The 27,396-nt window shown below is 31.0% G+C and overlaps 2 protein-coding genes and 1 long non-coding RNA gene across 4 annotated transcripts; 2 read left to right on the forward strand and 1 right to left on the reverse strand.

Moving 5' to 3' along the window:
- On the forward strand, positions 6,550 to 22,960 carry LOC109334604. The gene is made up of 3 exons (XR_002106117.1): positions 6,550 to 6,560; positions 8,440 to 8,446; positions 22,828 to 22,960. It is a non-coding gene; the product is annotated as an uncharacterized LOC109334604 (long non-coding RNA).
- LOC109334603 (transcription repressor MYB6-like) lies at positions 11,966 to 14,330 on the forward strand. 2 transcript variants are annotated; one of them, XM_019570457.1, is made up of 4 exons: positions 11,966 to 12,062; positions 12,129 to 12,271; positions 12,555 to 12,684; positions 13,233 to 14,330. In XM_019570457.1, exons 2-4 carry the CDS (start codon positions 12,139 to 12,141, stop codon positions 14,050 to 14,052), a joined length of 1,083 nt encoding a protein of 360 aa, XP_019426002.1. In that variant the 5' UTR covers positions 11,966 to 12,062; positions 12,129 to 12,138; the 3' UTR covers positions 14,053 to 14,330. The 2 variants fall into 2 exon arrangements, with proteins under 2 accessions (XP_019426002.1, XP_019426003.1); XM_019570458.1 differs by lacking the exon at positions 11,966 to 12,062 and having other exon boundaries at positions 12,070 to 12,271.
- On the reverse strand, positions 18,089 to 22,859 carry LOC109334602. Its single transcript, XM_019570456.1, has 6 exons — positions 22,764 to 22,859; positions 22,033 to 22,175; positions 21,840 to 21,898; positions 19,929 to 21,749; positions 18,935 to 19,058; positions 18,089 to 18,833 (listed from the first exon to the last, which is right to left on the reverse strand). The coding sequence occupies exons 2-6, from the start codon at positions 22,151 to 22,153 to the stop codon at positions 18,172 to 18,174; spliced, it is 2,787 nt and encodes a 928-aa protein (XP_019426001.1). The 5' UTR covers positions 22,154 to 22,175; positions 22,764 to 22,859; the 3' UTR covers positions 18,089 to 18,171.

The following is a 27,396-nucleotide window of genomic DNA, read 5'->3' on the forward strand; positions in this document are numbered from 1 at the left end:
GGTTTGAAAATTTAATTTTCAAAAAGAAGCATAGTATTAATTTTAATAAAAATAATTTTTTTTATCATATTTCCTAATTGAGAATTGTTATAATAAAGCATCTTTAACGTTTCCAAAATTTGAATTGTGAAGTTGATTTTCAATTCTATACAATAGTTTGAGAAATAATTAAAATGTAGTATATTTGTTTATAACAAATTACTCCTTAATATTGAAATACTAATATTTATATAATACCCTAAAAATTCTTCAAATTCTACACTATTAGTACTTTTTATATACTGTTACTAATTAATAGTATCATATTATTATTCCTTATCAATTTAATGTAAAATTATAGAGAAGGAAGATGATTCAATAATTATTTAACTAACTACTGATTTATTTGTTTTTTTCTTTGGAATTTAAGTTTTTAGGAACCAACATTGTATTAATATATAAGAAAATGGTTTTAATTTTCCTCACCGGAAATGATGTTATAACTTTTAAGCATCAATAGTCTATTTTCAGACTCCAAAAATATTTTCCCATATTTTATTAAGTATATATCACATTCCCAAAATTCAACCAGTTCTAAATTCCAAACAATAATCTAAGAAAGAATAAATAATTATTCATTTTTGTTTTACAAATCACAAATAATTTTAAAACAGTACAGTTTATGTAATTCTTTAAGGAAAGTACCAAAACTTTTCATTGCTTATTTTATTTTCTCTTACTAATTACGAATATCATATGATTATCCTTCACCAAGATAAAATTATATAGATGGTGGGTGATACCTAATTTATTCAAATCATGTTTTATTTATATCCTCTTCTTTTGAAAATTTTATTTTCTAAAAAAAAATAGTAGTAATTTTAATAAAATAAAAATTGATATCATATTCTCTCATTAAAAATGGTATTATACTTTAAGCACATTAAGGATATATTCTGTGACTCCAAAACTATTGTTTTAAGCTAATTTAGAATCTTTAATATTTTCAAAATTTCATGTACATTAATGCCGACTTTAAATTCAAATCAATAATTTTTGAAGATATAAGAATTTATTTATTTGCCTTTTCTTTTTGAAAATGAAATTTTGGGAACCAATATAGAAATTGCATCACGAGTGTATTTTTAGGCTAAAAAACTATTTTCCCCTAGTTTATTAAGCATTTTCAAAATTCATGCTGTTCTAAATTCCAAATAATTGTTTGAGAAAGAGTACAAAATCATTTATACGAAAATCACAATTTGATTTTGAAATAGTAGTATTTATACAATACAATGAAGAAATCATCAAATCTAGCGTTCCATCCCCTATTTTGTTGACTATTACAATTTACTAATTTTGTATGATCATTTTTCACTAATTCGAGATAAAATTATAGATATAGTGGGTGATACATAATTTATTCAAATTATCTTGGGTTTATTTCCTTTGTTCGAAAATTTAATTTCGGAAATAAAAATAACAGCAATTCTATAAAAATGAAATTATACTTTGGAAACATCAAAGATACATTTTGAGATTCCAAAACTATTTTTGAATATTAGTTACCATTTTTAAGTTTTTAAAATTTTCATGCATTCAAGTTGACTTTAAGTTTCAAACAATAGTTTGATAAATAATTAAAAAAACATTTCATTTATTAATAACAAACGACAATTCGATTTTGAAATAGTAATTTTTATATAACACCTTAAAAAATATGAACCTTAGTTTATTATTACCTACTTTGTTGATTGCTTCTAATTAATAATATTATATTATTATTTTCTAAATAAAATTATAAATATTAAGGATAATTCCTAATTTACTCAAATTATTATTGGTTTATTTGTCTTTTTATTTTTAACTTTAAATTTTGGGAATAAAAGATTGCAATAAGTTTAAATAAAAAATATATTTATGAGTTTTCCTCATTGAAAATGTTATTATAGAAATAGTTTTCCCTATTTTATTAAGCATTTTTCACATTCCAAAATTAAATTGGTTCTAAATTCGAAACAATAGTTTAGGAAAGAATAAAACAATTGTTGATTTTTTATTTACAAATCATAATTTGATTTTAAAATTGTACTATTTATTTAATAGCCTAAAGAAATTAAGAAACTATCAAATCTACTATTCCATGCTCACTTTATTTAATCTTACTAATTACGAATAACATATGATTATTCATTATACATACACACATACATATATATATATATAGCATTGTTAATATAAAGATTTATATGCAGTTATTATATCATTTATCGTTCATTTATATTACTTTTTTTAATAGTCAATGATGATTAAATATCAATGACGAATGATACAGTGATAATATATAAAACTCATACACTGTCGTTAGTGCATACATTTTTTCTCTATATATGATTAGCAATATATATACATATATCATTTCATATGTCAAATTATATTTATAATAGTAAGTAATATTGAGAAGACATTATTTAAAAATATATGCATTATTCTTAATCGGATGTAGGATTAGGTTTAGATTCAATAGATGATTCAATTGACATTTGGAGTGAGATTAGCTTCGGGTCTAGGGCTGAATTCAGGTAAATAAAATTAATAACCCAAAAAAAACCAATATTAAGATCGGGTTAAAGACAAATTTTATTCGGTCCAACCGGGTCCATACTTACCCCACCCACTTATATATGAGAACAAATATAAGAGATGATGAAGCAGTGCTGAGGAATTAGTCTTGAAACAGTACTGCAAGGAGTATTTAGCTAGAATGCCTACTTTCCAGTCCTCAAAACTGAAATGAGGCCACTTTTTATTTCACAAAACTTAGGTTATACACTTTCATTAGAGTGTATATGGCCCTAAAATATTCAGTAATATTTTGCTTAGTTTCTAATTTTTACAATATATTCAGCAATTGACGATGCTTATTTTAATTAATTGTGAAAACTATTATATTGCTATGAGTAAAGAATTTTGGAAGCCTATTTTAAAAATTATTGGAGGCCTATCTAAAAAGATAAAAAGAAATATAAGAGCTTACAACAAAGGATTTACCTGCTTTATCTCTAGACCACCCTACAATTTAATGTAATTGGGTGTATTTTTTCCTAAATTAAAACTTCACCATCAAATTTTCCTGTGAAGTAAGAAAACATAATAAACGTTTGGCGTTAGTGCAATTACTACGACGAATTGGTACCAGGAAGCATACATCTCTCATTTAATTCTTTTATCTAACCCATAGTCTATACATTGTTACACTTCTCAATTAAGGGCAATAGCATAGCCATATCTCTCACCTTATGCATGAGTTTGTATTCCTTGACCATGCATGTGAACCTATTAAATATTTCCCAAAATAAGGGTCATCATATGATGTTGACAAATTATCTGACTTACCATAAGGAAGTTAATCAAAATAACTATTGAGGGCAATTATGAGTCATGACGGCTAAGAAAACAAGAGTTACCCTGCCCAATTACCTTTTACTCGTGGTCTTTCACTTCAACATAGACAAAAAATGCATGTGAAAGGTTTGGTTGTAAAACTACTGCTGAGAAGGTTAGGTTATTATAATATAAGGGAAATATCAATAAGTGAGGTAAAAACATTTGTGTAGGAAATAGAAAATTTTGTATTAAAAATGATGTTTTTATATTTCGAAAAATATTTTTTAAGGTTGATTTTTTTTTGTATTCTTAAAATGTTTTGTCAAATTCAAACCTGGTGATGATATAGTATACAACAATGCACAATTAAGGCGACGTTGTTGTATAGTCGATGCACAATTGTCATGAACATTAGGTCATTAACAGCACAACAATAAATGTGCGCTGTTGAAGATATGTCATTAACAGGGCCACCTGAAATATGCGATGTCGTATATGACACTTCAACAACGCATACTTAAATATGTGTTGGTGTATATACTGATTCCTAATTCTACACAGTTGAGCACAAACATGCAACACGAAATCAAAACACTGAACACGAAGCATATATTGAAAAAATGCATACATCAAGCTCCAAAATAGATTATGCTACAAAACATATACATATATTGAACAACAGAACATATCAAAATTCTCAACAACTACATATACACCAGAACAGAATACTGTATATCTGTGTGACTATACATTGAATTCCTGTGCTACAACATAATTTATACATTGAATTTCCTATACTACTCATTAAAAGTAAGTACATATTTTGACCATTCTTCCCTAATCTGGGTGACTCGGTCTTCTGAGTATGTCTCTAGATCTGCATCAAATTGGACTGGAGTTGGCCATTGCTGAATAATCTCCTTCATGTAGTTCAATGTATAATAGCTGCAATCTTTGTCGTTGGTTTGGCAGGGAGTCTATAATTATAATCAAGTAAGCATATAAGTATAATCTTCACTGAAATATGATTAATACATATTTATATAATTGTTTGAGATAATTTGTGTCAATACCTTTATATGAATCCATTTGATGTTGTTTGATGAATAATTAGGATGAACATTATGGGCTCTAGAAATTTGCAGCCCCCTAAACAGCATAAAATGTACTTAATTACTAAACAATAGAAATTTTACTTAAATACTAAACAACTAAATGAATATACCACTCACTTAGTGAAGATTTCTTTAATAACGGTGTACTTGGACAGATCGTCATGTTTCAATGAGTCAAAATAGTATATTTGCTCCTCGATCCAATTAATGACAACTAGAAGCCAATGTTTCCTGACAAAACATATGCATACGGTTATGAAATGTTAAACACATAATACAAAGACAAACATATACAAAATGCTCACCCGAGATTAAAAGGTGCTAGGAATAAATCTGCAGAATCTTTACATTGGATCATAATATCTGCAACATAATTTTTCTGATCCCCTACGTTCTTAGTGGTGGCATTGCTTGGTGCCGCAAAGGAATGTGGGGATAAGAACATCACCTTCTTCTTATCTTTCTTGATAAGGTTGTCATACAAGTACCTAATATATATAACATAAATGTTAGTTAATTATAACGTCAATGGTGATTAAATGCAAAAGTGAAATGTTAAGAAAACATAATTTATTCTTGTACAATCCAGGCATATTTATAGACATCCTTGACTTCATTGATGCTAATGTATTCTTGTAATTCAAGCCCGAACACATCAAAAGGAAGTGGTACAATGATTAGTCCATCCGTACCCAAACTTTGTACATGCCTGGACAACTAAGTGCATAAGGGTATATGTGATTCTTTAAAGCTGACATCCCCAACGAATTTTGCTTATTCATCAAATTTTTCATGCGATGCTTGAAAGTCCCATGTTTTTCCTTTTTCGATACTTGTTGGGGAGTAGGGGATGTCATTGACTACTTTGCATGGGTTGCGGAGTATGGTGCGGAAACTTCACTACCCTGGAATATTCAATGTAAAACATATCAGTTACAGATCAAAACATATAATAATTAAGAATTAATGAGCATTAGGTCAAAATCATACCTTATTCGGCACTACATGCACAAGGTCTATTGGCCAAGCCACAAAAGTGCCTATAGCCCCTTCAACTGTCAAGATATCCTCATTGAGAGGAATTGACAACAATGCGTCATCATCGATTGCAACCTCAATCGCGACCTTCACATGATTGGGCGGTATAGGTGCATTGTGTAGCATCATATCGGATGAGTTGTGCACTTTACCAACACCCACTAATCGCCTCGATGGGATATCCAAGAACAGTTTGCATTTATTGATTCCCTAAATGTTAGTTAAAACATATAATTAATTAGTTTACGACCAAAATTAAACTAAAGGGCCAACAAATGAAAATTAGTTAATGCTAAATTACCTTAGGAAGGGTAATGTTTTGATGAATAGCCTTTGAGAAACTCTCGTTGATGCTACATGAGATATCGCTAGCTTGGCGCACCTCATCATCCTTCAGTTAAAGTATATGTTCAAATTGACTGTAGCGTTTCATGAGAAAGTCCAATTGTTTTTGCATCCAATCCAATTCGGATTAGGTAACACGCTTCTTTTTGGTTACAAATGACTTCTTGGTCACCCCAAAACCTGCCCCCCATATACGGCCTGGGTACTAACGCAGTCCTACAACCTCATCAAGTATCTTGTGTTGACTGTCCGGAGTATTTAGCTCTTCATTTTTTTAGAGCAACCTATACATCAAGAAAACATATAGTGTTAATTAGTCGATCACATTGATAAATAAAATATGGAAATCAAATTTAACTAAATGATAAGCACTTATAACACGTTTTGTCACTTCTTGAACTTTTCTGTTGTCAATTACGCCTTGCTTGTTCTTACGGGCATCTAGTCATAGAACATCGAGATCTACTGTGTGAACTCGAAGGAGTATCGGTTTGCTCAAGCTGCAAAAACATAACCATTAATAATGTAATTAATTATGGATACAAAACATAACTAATAATGTACTTAAAAATTAACAATACTTACAATATTTTCTTCAACTCCTCTATACCTTGCTCGGGAAGCTCTATATGGATACATAGGTTTAGATGTTCTTTTGCGATTTTCATTGCTTACTTTGTGCAAAAACAAACAACGGTAACATCAACAATCATATATATACAAAAGCATAAGTAGACAGTCCATATACCAAAAAAATATGATTTTACCAAGAAAGACTCATCTTGTGTGTGTATAGTGACAAAAGTCTTCTAATCCTCCTCTCGAATATGATTTACATATCTGGTTGGAATTTGAAAGTTGGGTTTGCCATCGGCATCTCTAACAATTTTTCTAGCATCGCTTCTGAATTATCGGAGAGCCTTTCCAGCCGATTTAAGGATGTAATCCTTGTGCTTCTCACCAACATCAAAAGTTGACTAAAACACATAAATACAACACGTAAATCAGAAATGTGAAAAGAGTACATGCATTCTTATTATAAATACATATACATTGTATTTACTATACATATACATGTATACATTACTTGCATGAAAACAATACATGCATTCTTATTGTAAAACAGTACTTACTGTAAATACATTACATTGCATTTACTATACATATACATATATACCAAAGTACACTTTTACTATACAACACATAAATACATAAACATTGCATGAAAACACGTATACATTGCATGGAAACATAAATATACAAAAATGTAAATGGAAACTTACTGTAATCTCATTCCAAATACGCTCCTTCATAGGATTCAACTGAACATCAGTTTAAGAGCTGAATGTGATAGGCACATTTTGTCATACTGTGACCCTGATGAAGCTTACCAAAGTGTTGCCACCTTTCTTGTTTAATGGTTGACCTTTTGTGTTCCACTCAACCGGTATCTTCACGTTCTTACTTCTTGCACGAATCACCTTCTTCATGCAAGTCATTCCACGAAGAGGATGTTTTAAAGGAGTAGTAGGTATTGTTGCATCATCACCACTATGAGAATCATCACCGTGAGAAACCATTGAAGAAGTTTGTGAAGTTGTATTTACGTGTTTATGAGTTCTGAGTGTTTGAAAGTTCAGCTTGAGAATTTTTTATCGTAGAAGCTTTGAGAGTATAGAGGGATGTGTTTCAACTTCTAATATTTAAAACATTGTAACCCATCAACAACTCTTATTTAAGAATGTGTTGTTAATGAATACTCATCAACAACGCTTTTTTATGGTAGCATTGTTGATGAGTACTCTACAATAACGCCAACTTCAATAAGCATTATGGATGATATGTTAAATAACAGCGCAATCTTCATACAACACTATTAAAGAGCCTCCAAATTAAAACACACACAACATAACTATCAATTAATTTTGAAACTCATCAACATCGCATCGCATATTTAAGAATGCGATGTTGATGATATGTTAAATAATATCGCAATCTTGAGATGGTGCTGTTAAAGAATCTTCAAATTAAAATAACGACACAACTATCAATTAAGTAACATCACAGTCTTGAGATAGTGTTGTTAAAAAGTCTCTAATTTAGAAAAACGACACAACGTAACTATCAATTAAAGAATACAGATATTAAAATAATGACATAGTGTCAATAACAATTAATTAAGTATGTAAAATATTTAAGTAATTTTGATTTTTATTGACATTCAAATAATAACACCAATAATGGCATGAAAATAATGACATTAAAGTCAATATGACATTAACAAAAATATTTCATAAAATTTTTAAAATTCATCAACAATGCATATTTTAGAATGTGTTGTTGCTGATATGGTAACTAACAACACAAGCTTAAATGTCCGCTCTTATAATACAACGTTTATTAACAGTGCGTATAAACGCATGCGCTGTTGAAGTGTTATCTGTGGGTCCAATTTAACAGCGTGTGCTTTAGTATGTGTTGTTGTTTAGCTTCCACTTTTTTATATTAACAACGTTATTTTAGAATTCGCTGTTGAATAGGTGTTGTTGTATATCAAATATGGCGTAGTGTTTAGACATAAAGTCAGCAAGCGCATTTCCTCTTTAAGTAGGCGACGAATATTAGCAACAACTTTGGCCACCCTTCCAAGACAAATATCCAAAATTTTAGAGAGTATATGTATCACCTCAAGACAGTCACTTTCCAAGATAACATGACGAAAGCCCAAGTTCCAAGCCAGCCTAAGCCCCTCTTACATTGCCCGAACCTCAACAAGAATGGGATGCTAGTGCCAAAACTTGGAGAAAAACCAAAGATCCAATTGCCATCGTGGTCATGCACCACCCATCAACTTGTTCCGCGTATTGCAACTTCCATCAACATTCATCTTGACAACACCATTCTTAGGTCTACACCATTGGTCATTAGGTAGAGTATCAATTGAGGAGCCATGTTTTGAAGACTCCAATCTCGTAGCTCATGATGCACATTACTAGCGACATGATTAGCATTCTAAGAAGTATCCTTGAATACTCAGTTATTTTGCCACCTCCATATTCACCATATACTTGTAAAAATTAAACTTCCCTGAAGAGTCCTAGCATTAGTCATGAACTAGGTAATGAAAGAATAATTATTCCAAAAAATATGAGTGTTGAAACTTAGGGGAGTTATTTCCACACAATCACCAAATAAACGGAGTAGGTCCTCTACTTTGTTATGACATCGAGAATACATAGGATTATTTGCCAATCTCCTAGTGAAATGGAGAAGATTAGTTGGCAAAGAGTCATGAGTAGAGAACCAACATATGAATTTAACAAAGAATCTGAAGTCACCTAAGCCAGTTCCAAGCAAGAATGTATTTGATAAAAAATATTGAATAGTACCTAAAGTAAAAAAAAAAAAAAAAAGCTTTCTAAAATACAACTTATAGAAAGGGAAATGGGGAGTGTCAATTTTTCTATTAAAAACATCTTTGAGGAATCAAAGATAGATATGCACATAGGAATTGACATATTCACGTGGAAAAAATTAAAAGTTATTTTTCATCGAACTTTTTATGTTTATTAATTTTTCTTATATTTCATCCATCCCATTTTAATTATATTGTCTTCTCATTTTTAAGTTTTGTTTTCCAGTTATTTGTTACCTAAGCAAATCAATTTGTATTAACTACTTTCCCTCATTTTTTACTCATCTATTGCATTAAGTCAAGTTTAATAATGATGAATATGAGTTGCTAAGGATAATTTAGTCGATATATATTATTTTACATTGATAATCAACCTATCCAATAATTACATTAATTTGTGTGCTATGCTAAAATAACAATTAAATTAAGAGATATGAAGTAATCATATTTATTTATGAGAAAAAATGTATATACTAGTAAGAGTTTGTTAGATTGTTATTATATTATCCATTATTTATTTTCAATCTTTATTTCCTCTTAAAAAATTAATCTAAATGAATGAGAGATAATATACTGATTGTATATAAATCTGTACACCGTCAGTATATGAATATTTGATTGTTCAAGTTTTTCTTAAACAATGTAATAGAACTTAACCACAAACATAAAAAAATATATGATTTAATATATTTCTTATACTAAATTATATACGATTCAATAATTTTTAAACGTTGTGTATAACCACAAACATAAAAAATATATAACGGAGGATTAAGAGTTTAATAAAAAGATTATAAACCAGCACCTTCAAACACATAACTAGATCCAATTATTAATTAGTAATGAAAAACTTGTAAAATGATAAAAGCAAAGTTCATAGATAAGGCTATAATTTTCTAAATAAAAATAATATTAGTAAGAAGTAAGAGGTCCTTCACTATAAGGCATATTAATCTATCACTAGTAATAATATTTGTCATGGAAATTCCTTTTGTCCTTTACCGACAAATTCCATCACTAGTAAGGCATATAAATCATTACTCAAATATAAACCACTATTCTAAATTTGTCTTTAAATAATAATAATTATTATAATACAGCTACCTATTACACTATTATATTGGATGGGACCCTTTCTCCTCCGAGTAGGGATCTTTCTATATCGTTGGAGAGAGAAGTGATCTTTTTAGATTTATTTTTAGAATAAAAATATCATTACAAATATAAATAAAATAATATAATTGTTTTTTATCATATTTTTTGTTTTATTTTGTACCGCACTTTCGAGTCTAACTCTTCTTCTCCCTGTCCTTTTCTTTGTTTCTTCCGACATTCTCTTCATTCGTTTTATTTTATTGGGCAGGGGTCTTGGCCAAGTATATGTCAACCATCAAAACCTAGCAATTTTTCTTTACCTGCATTCTAGGCAATGCCCGTGTTAAATTATTTCTTTACCTACAAGCTAGTATAATCTTCATTTTCTTGCTCAACATTACCTTGTTTTCAATTCCTTTATCATGCTTTGGAACATAAAATTTGATATTAATTAACCTATATTTATACATCATTAGGCCATGGCCTATATAGCTAAGTTGTCTCTTTACCTAGGAAACAAATTCAATATGTATGAGTTTTACAATATATTATTTACAAAATCTCCTACAAGTCATTCTATTGTTAGATGAAAAAAAAGAATAATATTAGATGAGAAAAAGAATAAAGCATTAAACAGTTTAGTTAATGGTAATAAAATATAAGAGATTTTTGTAGAAAACTTCAGAGTTATACTTTGAATTCACATACACTTGGCACCTACTAAATTAGGTAAGGTACTTCTGTAAGAGTCAGTTTCTGACACACTATTGCACTTACCTGATATATCATATCACCATACTCTACCATCTATCCTAAAATAATTCCAGCAACACAAATATAAAGATGATATACTATCATTTTTTATACATTAATCAGTACTCATCGACATATAATAAAAAGCTCAATAATAAAGATGATGGAAAGAAAGAATAAAAATGTATAGTCTACACAACACTCAAATTATATTCTATTATTTATACACAATATTTTAACCCTAATAAAATAAAAATTGTGTGAATTTGTGTGGAAAAAACGAAGCAATGTTAAGTTGTGGTAGTAGGTTGAATGTAGGTAGTGAAACCAAATCCCCATTTATAACTCTGACATACAACAGGCCCAGCAAGACAGTAATGTATGTTCTATCAAACAAAAAAAATCTTTATAAGTTTATCCTGTGGTTAGAAAATTAAAATATCTTTTATTACATGTACAACCTCAAAGTATTGATATCATCAAATAATGTTTTTTTATGATGTGTTTTTGAAATATCTATGTACATATCTCTCTCTATATATATAAAGATAGAAAATAAGTGAAAATTAACATAATGTATGCAATATTATACTGATACAAAGTTTAAAATAATCAAAGTTTGAAGTACAAATAATATTACTTGGGAGGAGAAAATGGTATTTCATGGTGGCCCTAGTAACCAGCAAGTAGAAGTAACAAAACTAAAGTACTTTAACCTGCAACTCTCTGAAAATTCAACCATGTTGGTCGTTTCAACCATTAATTAGTAGCAGTGATAATTGTATTACATGTCTACGTTGTAGCTCCCACTCCCTTTGTATAAATAGTGCAACAGTGATACAGTACCATGCAATGCAAGGCCTTTATTAGCCAATAGCCATAAACAGATTTAGTATTGTACCACAACTACTTCCTGAAATAGTCACTAATCTTTGTCTGTCCTTTCTGTCTGTGAGTAAGTGTCAGTGATTAGAAGTTAGAACAATACTGTTTGTGTGTTTTGTGTATATAATGGGAAGAGCACCTTGCTGTGAGAAAGTGGGATTGAAGAAAGGAAGATGGACTGCTGAAGAGGATAAGATCTTGACTGATTACATTCAAGAAAATGGTGAAGGATCATGGAGGTCCTTGCCTAAGAATGCAGGTACATATATATATATATATACACCGTAGCTTTAAATTGCAATCCGGCCAAAATATTATAGTTTTGGGAGTTTCTGCAATTATGTCTGAATCACAATTGACGCCATATCGGCCACACTTTATGCAATTATGGTAAACGCAACATAACAGCGCGACTAGTCTTTTTTTTTTCTTCGTGTAATACCAAACAGATAGATCAATTTGCTGGTTGCTCTAGCTTAAGTTAGAGTCCTTGTGTTAGTATGTATATACGTATGATTATGATATTGTGTGTATATGTGAAGGTTTGTTAAGGTGTGGGAAGAGTTGCAGATTAAGATGGATAAACTATTTGAGAGCAGATGTTAAGAGAGGGAACATCACTCCCGAAGAGGAAGAACTCATTGTCAAGTTGCATGCTGTTCTTGGTAATAGGTACACCACACATTTCGAAACATGAATTTGGTCCATCTTCACTAATATACCGTACTTGCTTAATAATGGTATTTGAATACATTCTTTAGTAATTGATTATAACCATTCATACCTTGGAACAATAGGCATAGAAAGAGAAAATATACCTTATTTTCACGACTTTAAAAAATGGGACCTACTAGAATAATTGGCTTCTACATTAACACATGACTACTACCCTTCTTCAATTCTTCACCAACCCCATAAGGAAAATGTCAACAATGCAAAAACAAAATTTGAAAGTTTAGTAGTCACATGCATTAAATCACTCCTTTTTATGATATTTTTCTACTATTTAATAACCATTCTTCACAATATATCATCATTAAACCTATGAAAAGTATAGAGAAACTTTTGTTGAACATAAGATATTTGACATCATATCATGTTATCAACGATTCACTGTATAAGAAGTGTCGGTTTTGAACATTGAAATAATGGTATGAGAAAGAAAAAAAAGTAACAAATACAAGTTTAACTTTTTATTTGAACTTATGAAATTTTTTTAGGTGGTCTGTGATAGCAGGACAATTAGAAGGGCGAACAGATAATGAGATAAAGAATTATTGGAACTCTCATTTGAGAAGAAAGATTTACTGCTTCATGAGATGTTTAAATAATGAGTCTTTGCCACCCATTGATTTGGCTAATATGGCTTCTACATCCAAAAGAAGAGGTAAAGGAACAAAGAATCAAGTTGAAGTAGCCATGGAAGAGGACCACAACATGGCTTTGAACAAAAACTCTCATGAACCAATGCCTCAAAGGAATGCAACTTCACAAGTTTGTTTTAATGGTGGAGAACCTGATAAAGAAATTTCCATGATGGATATTTGTTATGAAATGGATCAGGGCAATGGTTATTATAATAATAACAATAATAATAATACAGTTGCATCATTATACCCTAATATGAATGGAGATGTTGAAGGTTTGGGACCATACCAATGGCTAGATGATGAAATTAGGAAACTTAGTCACATGTTTGAAAATGGGGTACTTGTAAATAATCTAAGTGTTAATGGGAATGTAACCCTTAAGGATGAGCCTAATGGAAATGACTCATATGGTCATATGCAAATGGATACAATGGGAACTAGTGAGGATAAAAAAAGTGCTAGTGTTTGGAACTCATCAAATGAAGATAATGGAGGTTGGTATAACACTAGTTGTTTATCAGTTAATTCTGTTAGTGATTATCAATGGCCTAATTGGGATTTCACAAGTAGTACTCAATCTCATAATCAATGGGACCTTTGTGAACAAGACCAAAACCAATCTTGCTTGTGGGGTATTGGAATTGGTGAAGTAGATGGGTTTCATCATTGATTAGTAGTTCTTTACAATTGGTTGAAATGTTATGTGCTTGGTAAATGTAATTTTATTTCTTTGCTTCATGAGATTATATAGGTAGTAACTTAAATAAAAGTACCCAAAAAAAGAAGAAGAAAAATTATAGTGAGTGTGTGCTATCATTGTACAAAAAAATTGGATACATGAAAGTGGCTCTACTCTTTAATGTATTAAAACATGAAACTTATTACGTAGAAGTTATGGTCAAAATTGTGAAAACTATGTTGCTTATATAATGAGAAAATTATTTTGTTTCAATAAAGACCACTCAGTTTTTTAAATTCATTAGCACTTGTTTAGGAGTAATTGATTCCTTAGAGCGATATTTATTGGGGACAACCACATATCCGAAATGAATTAGTTCTTTACTCAAAAAGGGTGAAGAGATAACTTTTGTAGAATAAAAAAAAGTCTACTAAACCAAATAATCAGTAATCATGTGCATAAAAGCTAGAGGAAAAGATACTCCTAAACAAATTTCTTGACTGTATGCACTTGAAAGAATCAGTATTTCCTGACCAACAAAAATCTATTGTTCCAAATTCTATCTCCTATCAATAAAATAAAAATATGTCATGACAATTAAAAAATGAAATATTCATTATTTTTTCTGTTTTTGTTTTATTATCATTGGTGTGATACAATATTTAAGATATGGTCTGGGACAATAGAATAAAATAACCCCCACCTATGTTTATTACTCTGTTTTTGTTTTATTATCATTGGTGTGATACAATATTAAAGATATGGTCTGGGACAATAGAATAAAATAACCCCCACCTATGTTTATTACTCTGTTTTTGTTTTATTATCATTGGTGTGATACAATATTAAAGATATGGTCTGGGACAATAGAATAAAATAACCCCCACCTATGTTTATTACTCTGTTTTTGTTTTATTATCATTGGTGTGATACAATATTAAAGATATGGTCTGGGACAATAGAATAAAATAACCCCCACCTATGTTTATTACTCTGTTTTTGTTTTATTATCATTGGTGTGATACAATATTAAAGATATGGTCTGGGACAATAGAATAAAATAACCCCCACCTATGTTTATTACTCTGTTTTTGTTTTATTATCATTGGTGTGATACAATATTAAAGATATGGTCTGGGACAATAGAATAAAATAACCCCCACCTATGTTTATTACTCTGTTTTTGTTTTATTATCATTGGTGTGATACAATATTAAAGATATGGTCTGGGACAATAGAATAAAATAACCCCCACCTATGTTTATTACTCTGTTTTTGTTTTATTATCATTGGTGTGATACAATATTAAAGATATGGTCTGGGACAATAGAATAAAATAACCCCCACCTATGTTTATTACTCTGTTTTTGTTTTATTATCATTGGTGTGATACAATATTAAAGATATGGTCTGGGACAATAGAATAAAATAACCCCCACCTATGTTTATTACTCTGTTTTTGTTTTATTATCATTGGTGTGATACAATATTAAAGATATGGTCTGGGACAATAGAATAAAATAACCCCCACCTATGTTTATTACTCTGTTTTTGTTTTATTATCATTGGTGTGATACAATATTAAAGATATGGTCTGGGACAATAGAATAAAATAACCCCCACCTATGTTTATTACTCTGTTTTTGTTTTATTATCATTGGTGTGATACAATATTAAAGATATGGTCTGGGACAATAGAATAAAATAACCCCCACCTATGTTTATTACTCTGTTTTTGTTTTATTATCATTGGTGTGATACAATATTAAAGATATGGTCTGGGACAATAGAATAAAATAACCCCCACCTATGTTTATTACTCTGTTTTTGTTTTATTATCATTGGTGTGATACAATATTAAAGATATGGTCTGGGACAATAGAATAAAATAACCCCCACCTATGTTTATTACTCTGTTTTTGTTTTATTATCATTGGTGTGATACAATATTAAAGATATGGTCTGGGACAATAGAATAAAATAACCCCCACCTATGTTTATTACTCTGTTTTTGTTTTATTATCATTGGTGTGATACAATATTAAAGATATGGTCTGGGACAATAGAATAAAATAACCCCCACCTATGTTTATTACTCTGTTTTTGTTTTATTATCATTGGTGTGATACAATATTAAAGATATGGTCTGGGACAATAGAATAAAATAACCCCCACCTATGTTTATTACTCTGTTTTTGTTTTATTATCATTGGTGTGATACAATATTAAAGATATGGTCTGGGACAATAGAATAAAATAACCCCCACCTATGTTTATTACTCTGTTTTTGTTTTATTATCATTGGTGTGATACAATATTAAAGATATGGTCTGGGACAATAGAATAAAATAACCCCCACCTATGTTTATTACTCTGTTTTTGTTTTATTATCATTGGTGTGATACAATATTAAAGATATGGTCTGGGACAATAGAATAAAATAACCCCCACCTATGTTTATTACTCTGTTTTTGTTTTATTATCATTGGTGTGATACAATATTAAAGATATGGTCTGGGACAATAGAATAAAATAACCCCCACCTATGTTTATTACTCTGTTTTTGTTTTATTATCATTGGTGTGATACAATATTAAAGATATGGTCTGGGACAATAGAATAAAATAACCCCCACCTATGTTTATTACTCTGTTTTTGTTTTATTATCATTGGTGTGATACAATATTAAAGATATGGTCTGGGACAATAGAATAAAATAACCCCCACCTATGTTTATTACTCTGTTTTTGTTTTATTATCATTGGTGTGATACAATATTAAAGATATGGTCTGGGACAATAGAATAAAATAACCCCCACCTATGTTTATTACTCTGTTTTTGTTTTATTATCATTGGTGTGATACAATATTAAAGATATGGTCTGGGACAATAGAATAAAATAACCCCCACCTATGTTTATTACTCTGTTTTTGTTTTATTATCATTGGTGTGATACAATATTAAAGATATGGTCTGGGACAATAGAATAAAATAACCCCCACCTATGTTTATTACTCTGTTTTTGTTTTATTATCATTGGTGTGATACAATATTAAAGATATGGTCTGGGACAATAGAATAAAATAACCCCCACCTATGTTTATTACTCTGTTTTTGTTTTATTATCATTGGTGTGATACAATATTAAAGATATGGTCTGGGACAATAGAATAAAATAACCCCCACCTATGTTTATTACTCTGTTTTTGTTTTATTATCATTGGTGTGATACAATATTAAAGATATGGTCTGGGACAATAGAATAAAATAACCCCCACCTATGTTTATTACTCTGTTTTTGTTTTATTATCATTGGTGTGATACAATATTAAAGATATGGTCTGGGACAATAGAATAAAATAACCCCCACCTATGTTTATTACTCTGTTTTTGTTTTATTATCATTGGTGTGATACAATATTAAAGATATGGTCTGGGACAATAGAATAAAATAACCCCCACCTATGTTTATTACTCTGTTTTTGTTTTATTATCATTGGTGTGATACAATATTAAAGATATGGTCTGGGACAATAGAATAAAATAACCCCCACCTATGTTTATTACTCTGTTTTTGTTTTATTATCATTGGTGTGATACAATATTAAAGATATGGTCTGGGACAATAGAATAAAATAACCCCCACCTATGTTTATTACTCTGTTTTTGTTTTATTATCATTGGTGTGATACAATATTAAAGATATGGTCTGGGACAATAGAATAAAATAACCCCCACCTATGTTTATTACTCTGTTTTTGTTTTATTATCATTGGTGTGATACAATATTAAAGATATGGTCTGGGACAATAGAATAAAATAAACCCCACCTATGTTTATTACTCTGAGTTCCATGCCAAAAACTCAACAACCACAGCACAACTTCAAAATGTGAAAATATGAATTAACCATTCTCACCCAAACAAGCAGTAATTACAATTATTCTAAGCCAGCCATAAAAACATATCTAACATGACTTAAACTCATCTGTCTATAACTTTAGCATATGGAAAGAACTAATTCAAATTACCAAAAAAGCTATATTTATAGAAGACTTCAATCATAAATCACACAGCTCCAAAATCAATCAATCAAACACTAAGGTGTTTTTACAGGTGCAATATATCAGCAACAACATCATCAACCAAATAATTAAACATTTGATCAGCAATCTCTGCTCCTAGTTCAAAAGCATCAACCTCAAAATCTAGCCACCTTCCATATTGGCTACTCATGTCTTTGTCAACAAGCTCATCCACCATTGAATCCCCCATCTTTCTCCAACCTGGAATTTCTTTATACACTTCTTCTGCCAACCATTCATTTCTTTTCAACATTGCAACCCCTTTAGCCCACATTTTGTATCCTCCCCCTACATAGTGCTTGTATCTTAAGTCCAAATATTCACTCACACAATCAAATATGACTTTCCTTCTTATCCTAGCCACGCCATCATCGAACTCAAACCCTCCCTTTCCACTCTCCAACTTGTTGAATAGACGAGGGTCTACAACCGTGCGAGTTTGACCGAGGGAAAAGTCCATATACATCATTTCCGCATTAGATAATATATCTTTCACATAGTCCAACTCCCATGTACTTGATCTTGCACCAAACTTCATCACAACAAATGTACTTGTGTGCTTGGTCCCAATTGATGTTGAAGAAGCTGAATCAGATAACTCTGCATCAGGTTCAGCAGGATGGAACTTCGTTGAAAATTTCGAGCAATGAACATCCTGAGCTTGAACAGAAGGACACAACTTGCTTCCTGAAAGTAGGCATAGTAATGATTAGCACTCATGAATCATGAAAACTAAATTTTTAGTAGGTAATTAATTTAATTGATGATATGTAAGTAAGCATAACTACCTTCTGTACTAGTGATATCTGTGCTCATTGAAGATTCATAGCTTTCAATTGAAAGAGAAGGCTCGAGAACAGAGATTGGACTTGGTTGTCGGCCATTGAATAACAGTGGATCCATTTCATCAACCTGTAAATATTTTGAGCTAATTAATTGACCACTTCATTTGAAAAGCATAGGGAAAGTGCAACCAATTGGTACTTTCGATTCTATTGTTACCAATTGTAATTGTAAAATTGTTTTGGAGTAGTTAAGCACATTTTATTTTAGCTACTCAAGTTTGGTTTTACTTTTACTATTAACTGCATAATATTTAGCCATTTATCACATGATTTAACAACTTTTCAGATTGATTAGCATGGACTAGGATGTGGTTGACAAAACTAAAAATTGATTCCAATGAAAAATGACATCAACACCACCTTAAGTGCTGATTGCATCTTAAAACAAGCTATAACATAGAAGTTCGGAGAGTAAAGTAGAACAGCTAAGACCACTCTAGACAGCAAATTTCAAGTAGCCGAGTAGTATGCACTATGCAGTAAGCAGACAGACAGATTATTTTCATCACTTAGGTCGCATAACTGCATTTTCTCAGGAAAAAGACTAAGTTAAATACAGGTATAATTTACTTTACCTTAACCTTTAGGCACAAACTAAATACAAAGTGAAGTAATAAAAGTAAAACTAAGAAATAGGCGTCAAAGAAGTGGAACCAGTTTTTTGAGTAGTAAACATGTAAAAATGAACACAAGGCAGGATTATGTTTATATGCAATTATTTACAATGAAAAAGTTGGAAATAGAGAATGAATCTGTCAGCTTCAGTTTTTCATTTGTTAGGTAGGCTGAATTTCAATACAAAGCAAGCCTCACCTTTGCTTTTGTTTGGTCATTTAACTAGTAACCCTCTATTGTTTGCATGCTTAAACCATAAGTACTAGAAAATTAAAAAAAAAAAAAAAAAAAAGACAGCAAGTCTTAAAAGATTGTCACATACCCATGAGTTATGTTTCGATGAAATTTCAGGAAGACCCGTGAAAGAGATGCCAGAATCCTGGCTACTGCTTATATTGTCTGTAAATAACACATCTTGGTCTTTCTTCTGTTGCAACCTTGCATTCAAGTTAACTAAATTCAGTTTGGTAACTGTATTATTTGATTTAGGTGCAGCTTTGGAAGGTTGTCTCACTCTAGAAACATCATGACAAGAGGTCTCAACTGCATTAGTTAATTCCCTCAACTTCTGTTCCAAAAGCATACCCAAGGCATCGCCGCCGATCACATTATATCCTATTGGAGACCTTGTATTGTCCGTGTCTAGCGACACTCTTTTAATGCGTTGATCCAATGAAAGACCAATTGTCTTCTGGCGAGCTTGTCCAGAAGTCTCAAGACCAGGATTCTTCCGTGATAATGGTGTGGTAAATGTGAAGGAGACAACATCTGTATCTTTATTTGTAGTTTCTTCAGCCCAATTATATTGCTTATTACTTACTAGCTTAGGCTGAACAGGCTTTGGAGTTTTGTCAATGAACAAATTATCGACAACCCTATCATTCCAGTCCTTGTCTGTAGTCCTTTTCTTTCTAGGGAAATTGTTAGTACTGGTATATAAAACTTCCTTTTCACTATCGGTCACCTCCGTTGCTGACTTTCTGGATCCAACTTTCGCAATGGATTTACTACTAGAGCTTCTATGGCGTGAATAAGGGGAATCTGAAGACAGAACTTTTCTACTGTGTGAATTGGATACTGATGGCTTTGATGGTAGTTTGTCTTTTTCAACTAAACCATTCTGTTTCAGATTATTCTGCCTGAGTGCACCAGAAGATTTTTTATGCAAGATTTTCTGAACATTTGCCTTTGATTTCTGGTTAGGTTTAGTGTCAAGATGCTCTTTCTGGCCCACCATACTTCTGCCACCACTTGAACTCAATCCTTCTCGTCTTTGAACGTTCACTTTTGCTTGGACTGCAAGGGAAATAGACCTACCCTTATTCTTTAAAGAAGAATCTTCTTCTGCATATGTAGGAGACCTGATGGATGATGTATCCACGGATCCATTCCAGCTTTTGTTCAAAGGTTGTCCCTTTAGATACTTGGCAGCATTTAACTCAAGTGACCTTTCAGAAGGTTCTGAAATCCGGGTTGTTCTATGAGAAATTTCTCTTTTTCCCTTTAGATCTCGAGCTCTAGACAGGGATGGCCCAATTAGAGATCCTTTTTGTGATGCCTCCACCTTATCTTTGAGATCCTTAACCCTCAAAGATACTGCTGAGGATGATACAAGATGTGTTTTAGCCTTTGTAGTAAATTGGGATCCAGGTTCAATAATTCTTGCCGCAGCCTCCATTATATAAGCAGCATTATTGGTTGGAACAAAGCCAGGACACTTGATTGGGGACAAAAGTTTATGGTGAGTAACGGGAATTGACTTAGCTGATTTTGGAGGTAATACTTCTGTTTGGAACTTTTCAATTGGCCTAGTAACGGTCTTTTGAGGCTTTGGCTCCACATAGTTCCTCGAAGAGCCCTCAGCCTTTTCAATCAGCTTTCCGGAATATAGGGTCTGATGGTCATGCTCATCATTGAGGTTTCTGCTGAAGTACTGACTCTCTTGGAGGGATAGGGTATCGAAATACGGAGAAGAATATGGATCAGAAAAATGTGAAGGAGGCAAAGAATCTAATCCCATTAGCTTTGCAACTACATTAGGGGCCCTTGTTCCACATGATTCATCATCTGTTACAGATGAGGCATAACTATGATCACAACTTCTTCTAACACTTGCCAAGACTTCACTCTCATCTTCGTTCGCCTGGAAAAATTCGAGCAAGTATTTATGAACTTCTTTAACAATACATAACAAAATAGCAATTGAGGTTGCAAGTGAGAGTGACATCACTACCAGATAGGGCTGTGTCATTGTCTTTTTGTAATTAGCTTTTCTTCCATGCTTCAAGGGCTCTGCAAATGATGAAGAAAAAAGTTACAAACAGCAAAACACAAAAACGAATAGACCAAAAATATATATATACAAGTGATGCATATGACAAAAGGTAAAATCACAATTGCATATTCTATAGAAGCAGTAGATTTACCTGGTAACTCAGACTTGTTGGCAAATAATTTCTTGCGGGATTTCGAGGTCCAATCAAACAACTGGAAAAAACCACCAACATATCCTCCTCCACTTTTTGTCCCTTCTTTTTCAACTCCCATTTTATAAGCAGGTTCAGTTAACCTTCAAGGTACATTATGAAACAAGTAGTGAAAAAGGATTAACTTTGTTAGTCGAGCACTCGAGCAAAATTGTAATCCATACACAATTTAGTGACAGCCAAAGAGTTATTACTCGAACCAACCCCTAATTTTCTACTACAACAACAAAGCCTTTTCCCGACCAGGTGGGGTTAGGTACATGGATCAGACGACATCTAATTGTCAAATTAGAAATTGTGTTTATTTTCAAATCATTTACAGCTAAATCTCTCTTAATAGGTTTGCTTATACTTTTTCTTCCAGTCCCTGTCTCTAAAACCAGAATTTCAAATTGAAATAGAGATATCAGACATGTACAAAATGTGCTTATCTACAGGCACTAGTTCTCATCCAAATGAATCTAAGTGAAACATTTTTCCCATTGATAAAGCCATTCACATTAATCAGACAACGCATAATAAAACCCAAAAACATTCAATTCATGTCATTCAAAGCACAAGAGAAGTTCCACCGAAGCCAAACGCAAAGCTCAAAAGAAAAATCAACAGTGACAACCCATTAAATAAAAATAAGAAAAGATCCAAACTTTGAAATTAGAAGAAGAACTTACGTTGAAAAAATGAGATGGGTCAGCTAAACATTTTGGTAAACTGAAAGAGAAACAGAACCAGCAGGCACAGCAATTTCACTGTGAATGAGAAAACCGTAGCGAATGAAAACAATTCAATTGAGATTTCCACAGAAAAACGGTAACCCAATTGGAAGAAAATTTTGGCTAGTTAGAGAGAAAACATGAATGTGTAGAAAGAGAAAAAGGAGAGTTTTTGAAACATTAAATGGAGAGACATAAATTAACGTTATCTTTGTGTAAAGTAATTAAAAAAATGATTGTATTGAAATAAAAGACACATTAATTTGAAAATTGAGTGTAATATAAAAATATTGAGAGTTTATAACGTCTCTTTCCAGAGAGAAGTAGGAATTCAAATTCCAAACGGGGAAAAACGGTGGGCCCAGGAGAGCTTCCTAACGTGACTGGATCCTATATTTTGGAGCAGTCTTTTACAGATTCTTAAATCATTTATCTTTTTTTTTTGGTTTAATAACTATAGAATGTTAATATAAAGATTTATATATATTTAATATATTATTTATCATTTATTTTTATTATTTTTTGAAGAGTTAATAATACATAAATACTAATATTAAATAATGTATAAATTCCATAGTTCATACTTTTTTTCTCGTTTTTTACTTTGGTTTTATAACTATTTTCACTAGCGTGTTGACAGTCACTATCGTGTCTATCAACCCGCTTTCCTATTATTTTTAAATGTTAAATATAATATTTTGTGCTAAATATTTATAATTTACAGTTGAACTTATTTGATTGGTGTAATGTTCAATTTTTTAAATTGAACATTCATGTTTTACATTAAAAACTCATATTCATAATGAAAGAATAAGAAATAATTTACCAAATAATAATTTACCAAATAAGAAATAGGTGGAGAGGAACATTAGGTTATATATGATTTTTTTTGTAAAAATTAGAAAATAGTGAGAGCAAAATAGGGAGAACCATAAATTACACCATGGTGGGGGCTATTTTGGGTTTTCCTTTTATAAATAGTATAGATATAGATATAGATATCAAATTGATCTCTAGTTGAAAATCATTTGGATTTTCTTTTAACCAAATGGTTTAGTTAATAAAATGAATTAGAATCCGGATAAAATTCAATTTAGAAATGATTCAAGTTTTACACTGATTTTAGAATTGGTTAAGGTTTAAATTAAAAGTTGAGTCATAATCCATCTAAAAATTTGAACCGATTTTCAAATATCTTATAAAATTAGTTTTAAACCTAAACTAATTTATTTAAAATTGGTATCACTTAAGAATTGATTTGAATAAGAGATTTTTTATGTTTGGTGGTTATATTTTGTTTTTGGAACATAAGTATTTTCTACATGAAGAATTAATTTGATATAAAATAAAGAGTAAATATTCATTTCAATCTTTCATGTTTTCTATAAGCATTAGTCCCTACAAATATTTGCAGTAGTATGTCTCCAAAAAATTTGAATCATCTATAACAAAATTTTGTTTTTGAAAAAGTCCATATTTGGTCTATAAATAAATAATTATTTTCTAATTAGAACATATTCCCGATAGTTTTATTGAATAAAATAATGATTAAAAATAATAGAGTGAATGGGAAAAGAGAGACCAAAGGGAGATGTAATAATTGTTATATAAATAAAGTGAGAATGTTATGCATTTAAGGACGAGTAATGAGTTACTTGGATTAAAAATAAAGATAGTTGTTTAATTTATTAGGAAATATGAACAATTATAAAAGAAGTTGTAGGACACATTTAATAACAATGATCAAGTTTTGGGTTGGAGATACTCGAATAAATTTAAATTACAATTTTATTCCCCAACTTTAAAATGCAACTCACATTAGTTCCATCATTAACTTATTTTTGTTAACGTTAATAGAATGAGTGGTGTGGCATGTTATTTGTATATCCGGTCATATATGGTGTCTTTTCAACTGTTATTTTGTACTATTTTTAAATAATTAAGATACAAATCCTCTTCCTTTCTTACCATTTCAAAATAAAACACTCATTTTATCCTCTCAAATTTTTCGCAACCATATTAGCTCATATTTGAAACTTGTAAATGAAATTTTTAACCATAAACCAAATTTCTTTACCCTTAAATCCTTATTTGTAGTGAAGATTTAAGGATGAAGAGACTAAAATGAGTATTTTTGGAGATGCTGAGAAGGGAATAAGATGACATAAAACATTGTTGTTTTGTGTATTAATGTTTTTTTTTAAAACTAGTAGGAAATGGCGTTTCGCTTACTTTATTAATTTTTCCAACATGGAAATGCCAAATGTGTAGATAATGTGTCACGTCAATCATTCTATTAACATTAACAGACGCAGGTTAGCAAATTGACTAATACAAGTTTAAAGTGATATCACTTTGATAGAGCTACCTTTTGCGATAACTCTAAATTTTCTGAAATAAATTGCATGGTTTCAACATTAGCTTTTACTTTTGTTTGGGGACAAACAAAGTTATAAGATGAGGAGAGTTGTTAGGTAGAGGTGAGCATGGGTCGGGTTGGACATCTGACACTAAATACTGATCGAGTCATTTTTAAATTTGAACCCGACCCTAAATGTTGATCGGGTTATTTTTTGAACCCGAAATCGACCTTAGACTTAAAGGTAACGTAACCCTGAATGATAATCGGGTCAGCCTTTGAACCCGGACATGACCATAGATCTGATTAAATATAATGCATATCTTTTTAGGTAAAGTCTTCTCAGTGTTACTTATTATTATGGATATGTAATTTGACATATAAAACGATATATGTATATATATTGTTAATCATGTATATATTATAAAAAATTAGAGAATTAATGATTCTTTCGACCAAAGAAGTGTCATTACTTTGTAAACAATTGAATAGAGACATACACAAACATGATGAGTGAGTAAACATGAGACGGTGTTAATTAATAAATTGATCTATAAAGAACACTTAATTTTTATTGCACTTTACAACTTAATAAACTAAATCATTAGAAAAATACTCTTACATGATTAAAATGTTGAATTTCGGGCTAAAATTTGCTCCTAAGTGGTTTTGTAGGCTTATGATGGATAAAAGAGCATGAAAATGCAAGTTGCTGAAATCAGTTTGGCCACACTCAGTGCTAGATCCACGTCTAATGAATTTGACAGCATCTGATAGTTGCGCTCTGTCCCACTTCCACACTCAGCGCAAGAAGAGCCACACTCAGTGCACATCATGCAATGAGCGCCCAAATTCGAGGAATTAATCAATTAGATATTGTTTAGAATACACTCAATGTCACTTCCACGCTTAGCACAATGGGTGGTGTGTCACGCTCAACGCAACCTGGTTTAGCCAAAGGCCAAGCTTAGCACAAACTAGTGCATCCAAACGTCGTGCCAAGACATCTAGATCCCACACGCAACACAAAGTGTAGAAGCCAACATCATATCACTGTTTAAGGAGTCTTAAACCATTTCATTTGTACACTACTTTCCTACTTCAAATTGTACTTTCATTTTTATCTTTTCTTTAGAGAGTTTAGCTCACTTAGTTCATTGAAACTAAATGTGAGCCCTGATAATTGTTACTCAATTGTGCGTAGTTCTATCATCCCATGTGTGTATTATCCATATCATTATTACATTGTGCGGATATGAGTAGCTAAGAACCTTTTAGTTGGAGTTAAATGTAACACAAACTTGATGTAACCATCTTTGATTCAAATATATTCTAAGAAGTTCATTTTTATTTTGAGTTTTGTCTTTACTTAATGTTTGCTTTAGTATTGATCAACTTTTACATGAACTTAGAATAATTGCTCAAGTTATTTTTGCATGAATTTTGAACTTGCATTACTCAACAAATATTGCCTTTACTAGATATAGACTTGTTTTAATTGTCATTGTATGCATGTCACTATTTAGTACCTAGACATAGAACTAATATTGTGATTTTATAACTCTCGAACTGAATAACATATATTATTAGACATAAAAATATGTTTGAAGGTTCATATATTTCAATTTTATCATTATATTTATTAGACATAGACTTGCCTATGATAAAGTGCTACCATAGACCAAGACATTTGCGGTTAGCACACTTGATGTGTTGTATTTTTACTCAACTTGCATACTTGCATCACTATACATGGGGGCATGATATTGTACGTCATTAATTTTAATTTTGTGCATCAAAATCACTAGACATAGGGTTTTCTTACATAAATGACTAATTGACTAAGACATTAGCAATTAGTTATTTTGAGGTATTTGATGGACTAGTTGTTCTAATGGATATGAAAAAAAGAATCAAAGTGAAAACTGAGAGTGAATATGAAGTTTAACCCCAACTACATTTATCATATTATAAAGTACAATCGAAGTGTTTGTATCACACAACAAACAACTCGGAATTATTGAGCTGAGAAACAGTTTATAGTTGAAAGACTATAGTTTTATAACAATTCCATAACCAGGCGATAATTTACTTTTTTTTCTATACTTGTTTGCGATACCAAAGTAATAGTTTTTACACCTATTTGTCAGTTACCAGATGGGTCGGGTCATGCTTGACATCTATCTGGCCCTAAATATTGACTAGATCTAATTTTTGAACCTTAACCTGATC

This window comes from Lupinus angustifolius, chromosome LG19 (genome assembly GCF_001865875.1).
Source record: "Lupinus angustifolius cultivar Tanjil chromosome LG19, LupAngTanjil_v1.0, whole genome shotgun sequence".
Lineage (NCBI taxonomy): Eukaryota > Viridiplantae > Streptophyta > Magnoliopsida > Fabales > Fabaceae > Lupinus > Lupinus angustifolius.

Bases quoted from the DNA above. Each gene is read 5' to 3' on its own strand.
- LOC109334603 (XM_019570457.1), top strand. From the start codon at position 12,139: ATGGGAAGAGCACCTTGCTGTGAGAAAGTGGGATTGAAGAAAGGAAGA. The intron at 12,272-12,554 runs GTACATATATAT...GTATATGTGAAG, and splicing joins GTCCTTGCCTAAGAATGCAG to GTTTGTTAAGGTGTGGGAAG. The intron at 12,685-13,232 runs GTACACCACACA...AAATTTTTTTAG, and splicing joins CATGCTGTTCTTGGTAATAG to GTGGTCTGTGATAGCAGGAC.
- LOC109334602 (XM_019570456.1), bottom strand. From the start codon at position 22,153: ATGGGAGTTGAAAAAGAAGGGACAAAAAGTGGAGGAGGATATGTTGGT. The intron at 21,750-21,839 runs GTAGTGATGTCA...GAATTTTTCCAG, and splicing joins CAATGACACAGCCCTATCTG to GCGAACGAAGATGAGAGTGA. The intron at 19,059-19,928 runs GTATGTGACAAT...AAATATTTACAG, and splicing joins CATCGAAACATAACTCATGG to GTTGATGAAATGGATCCACT.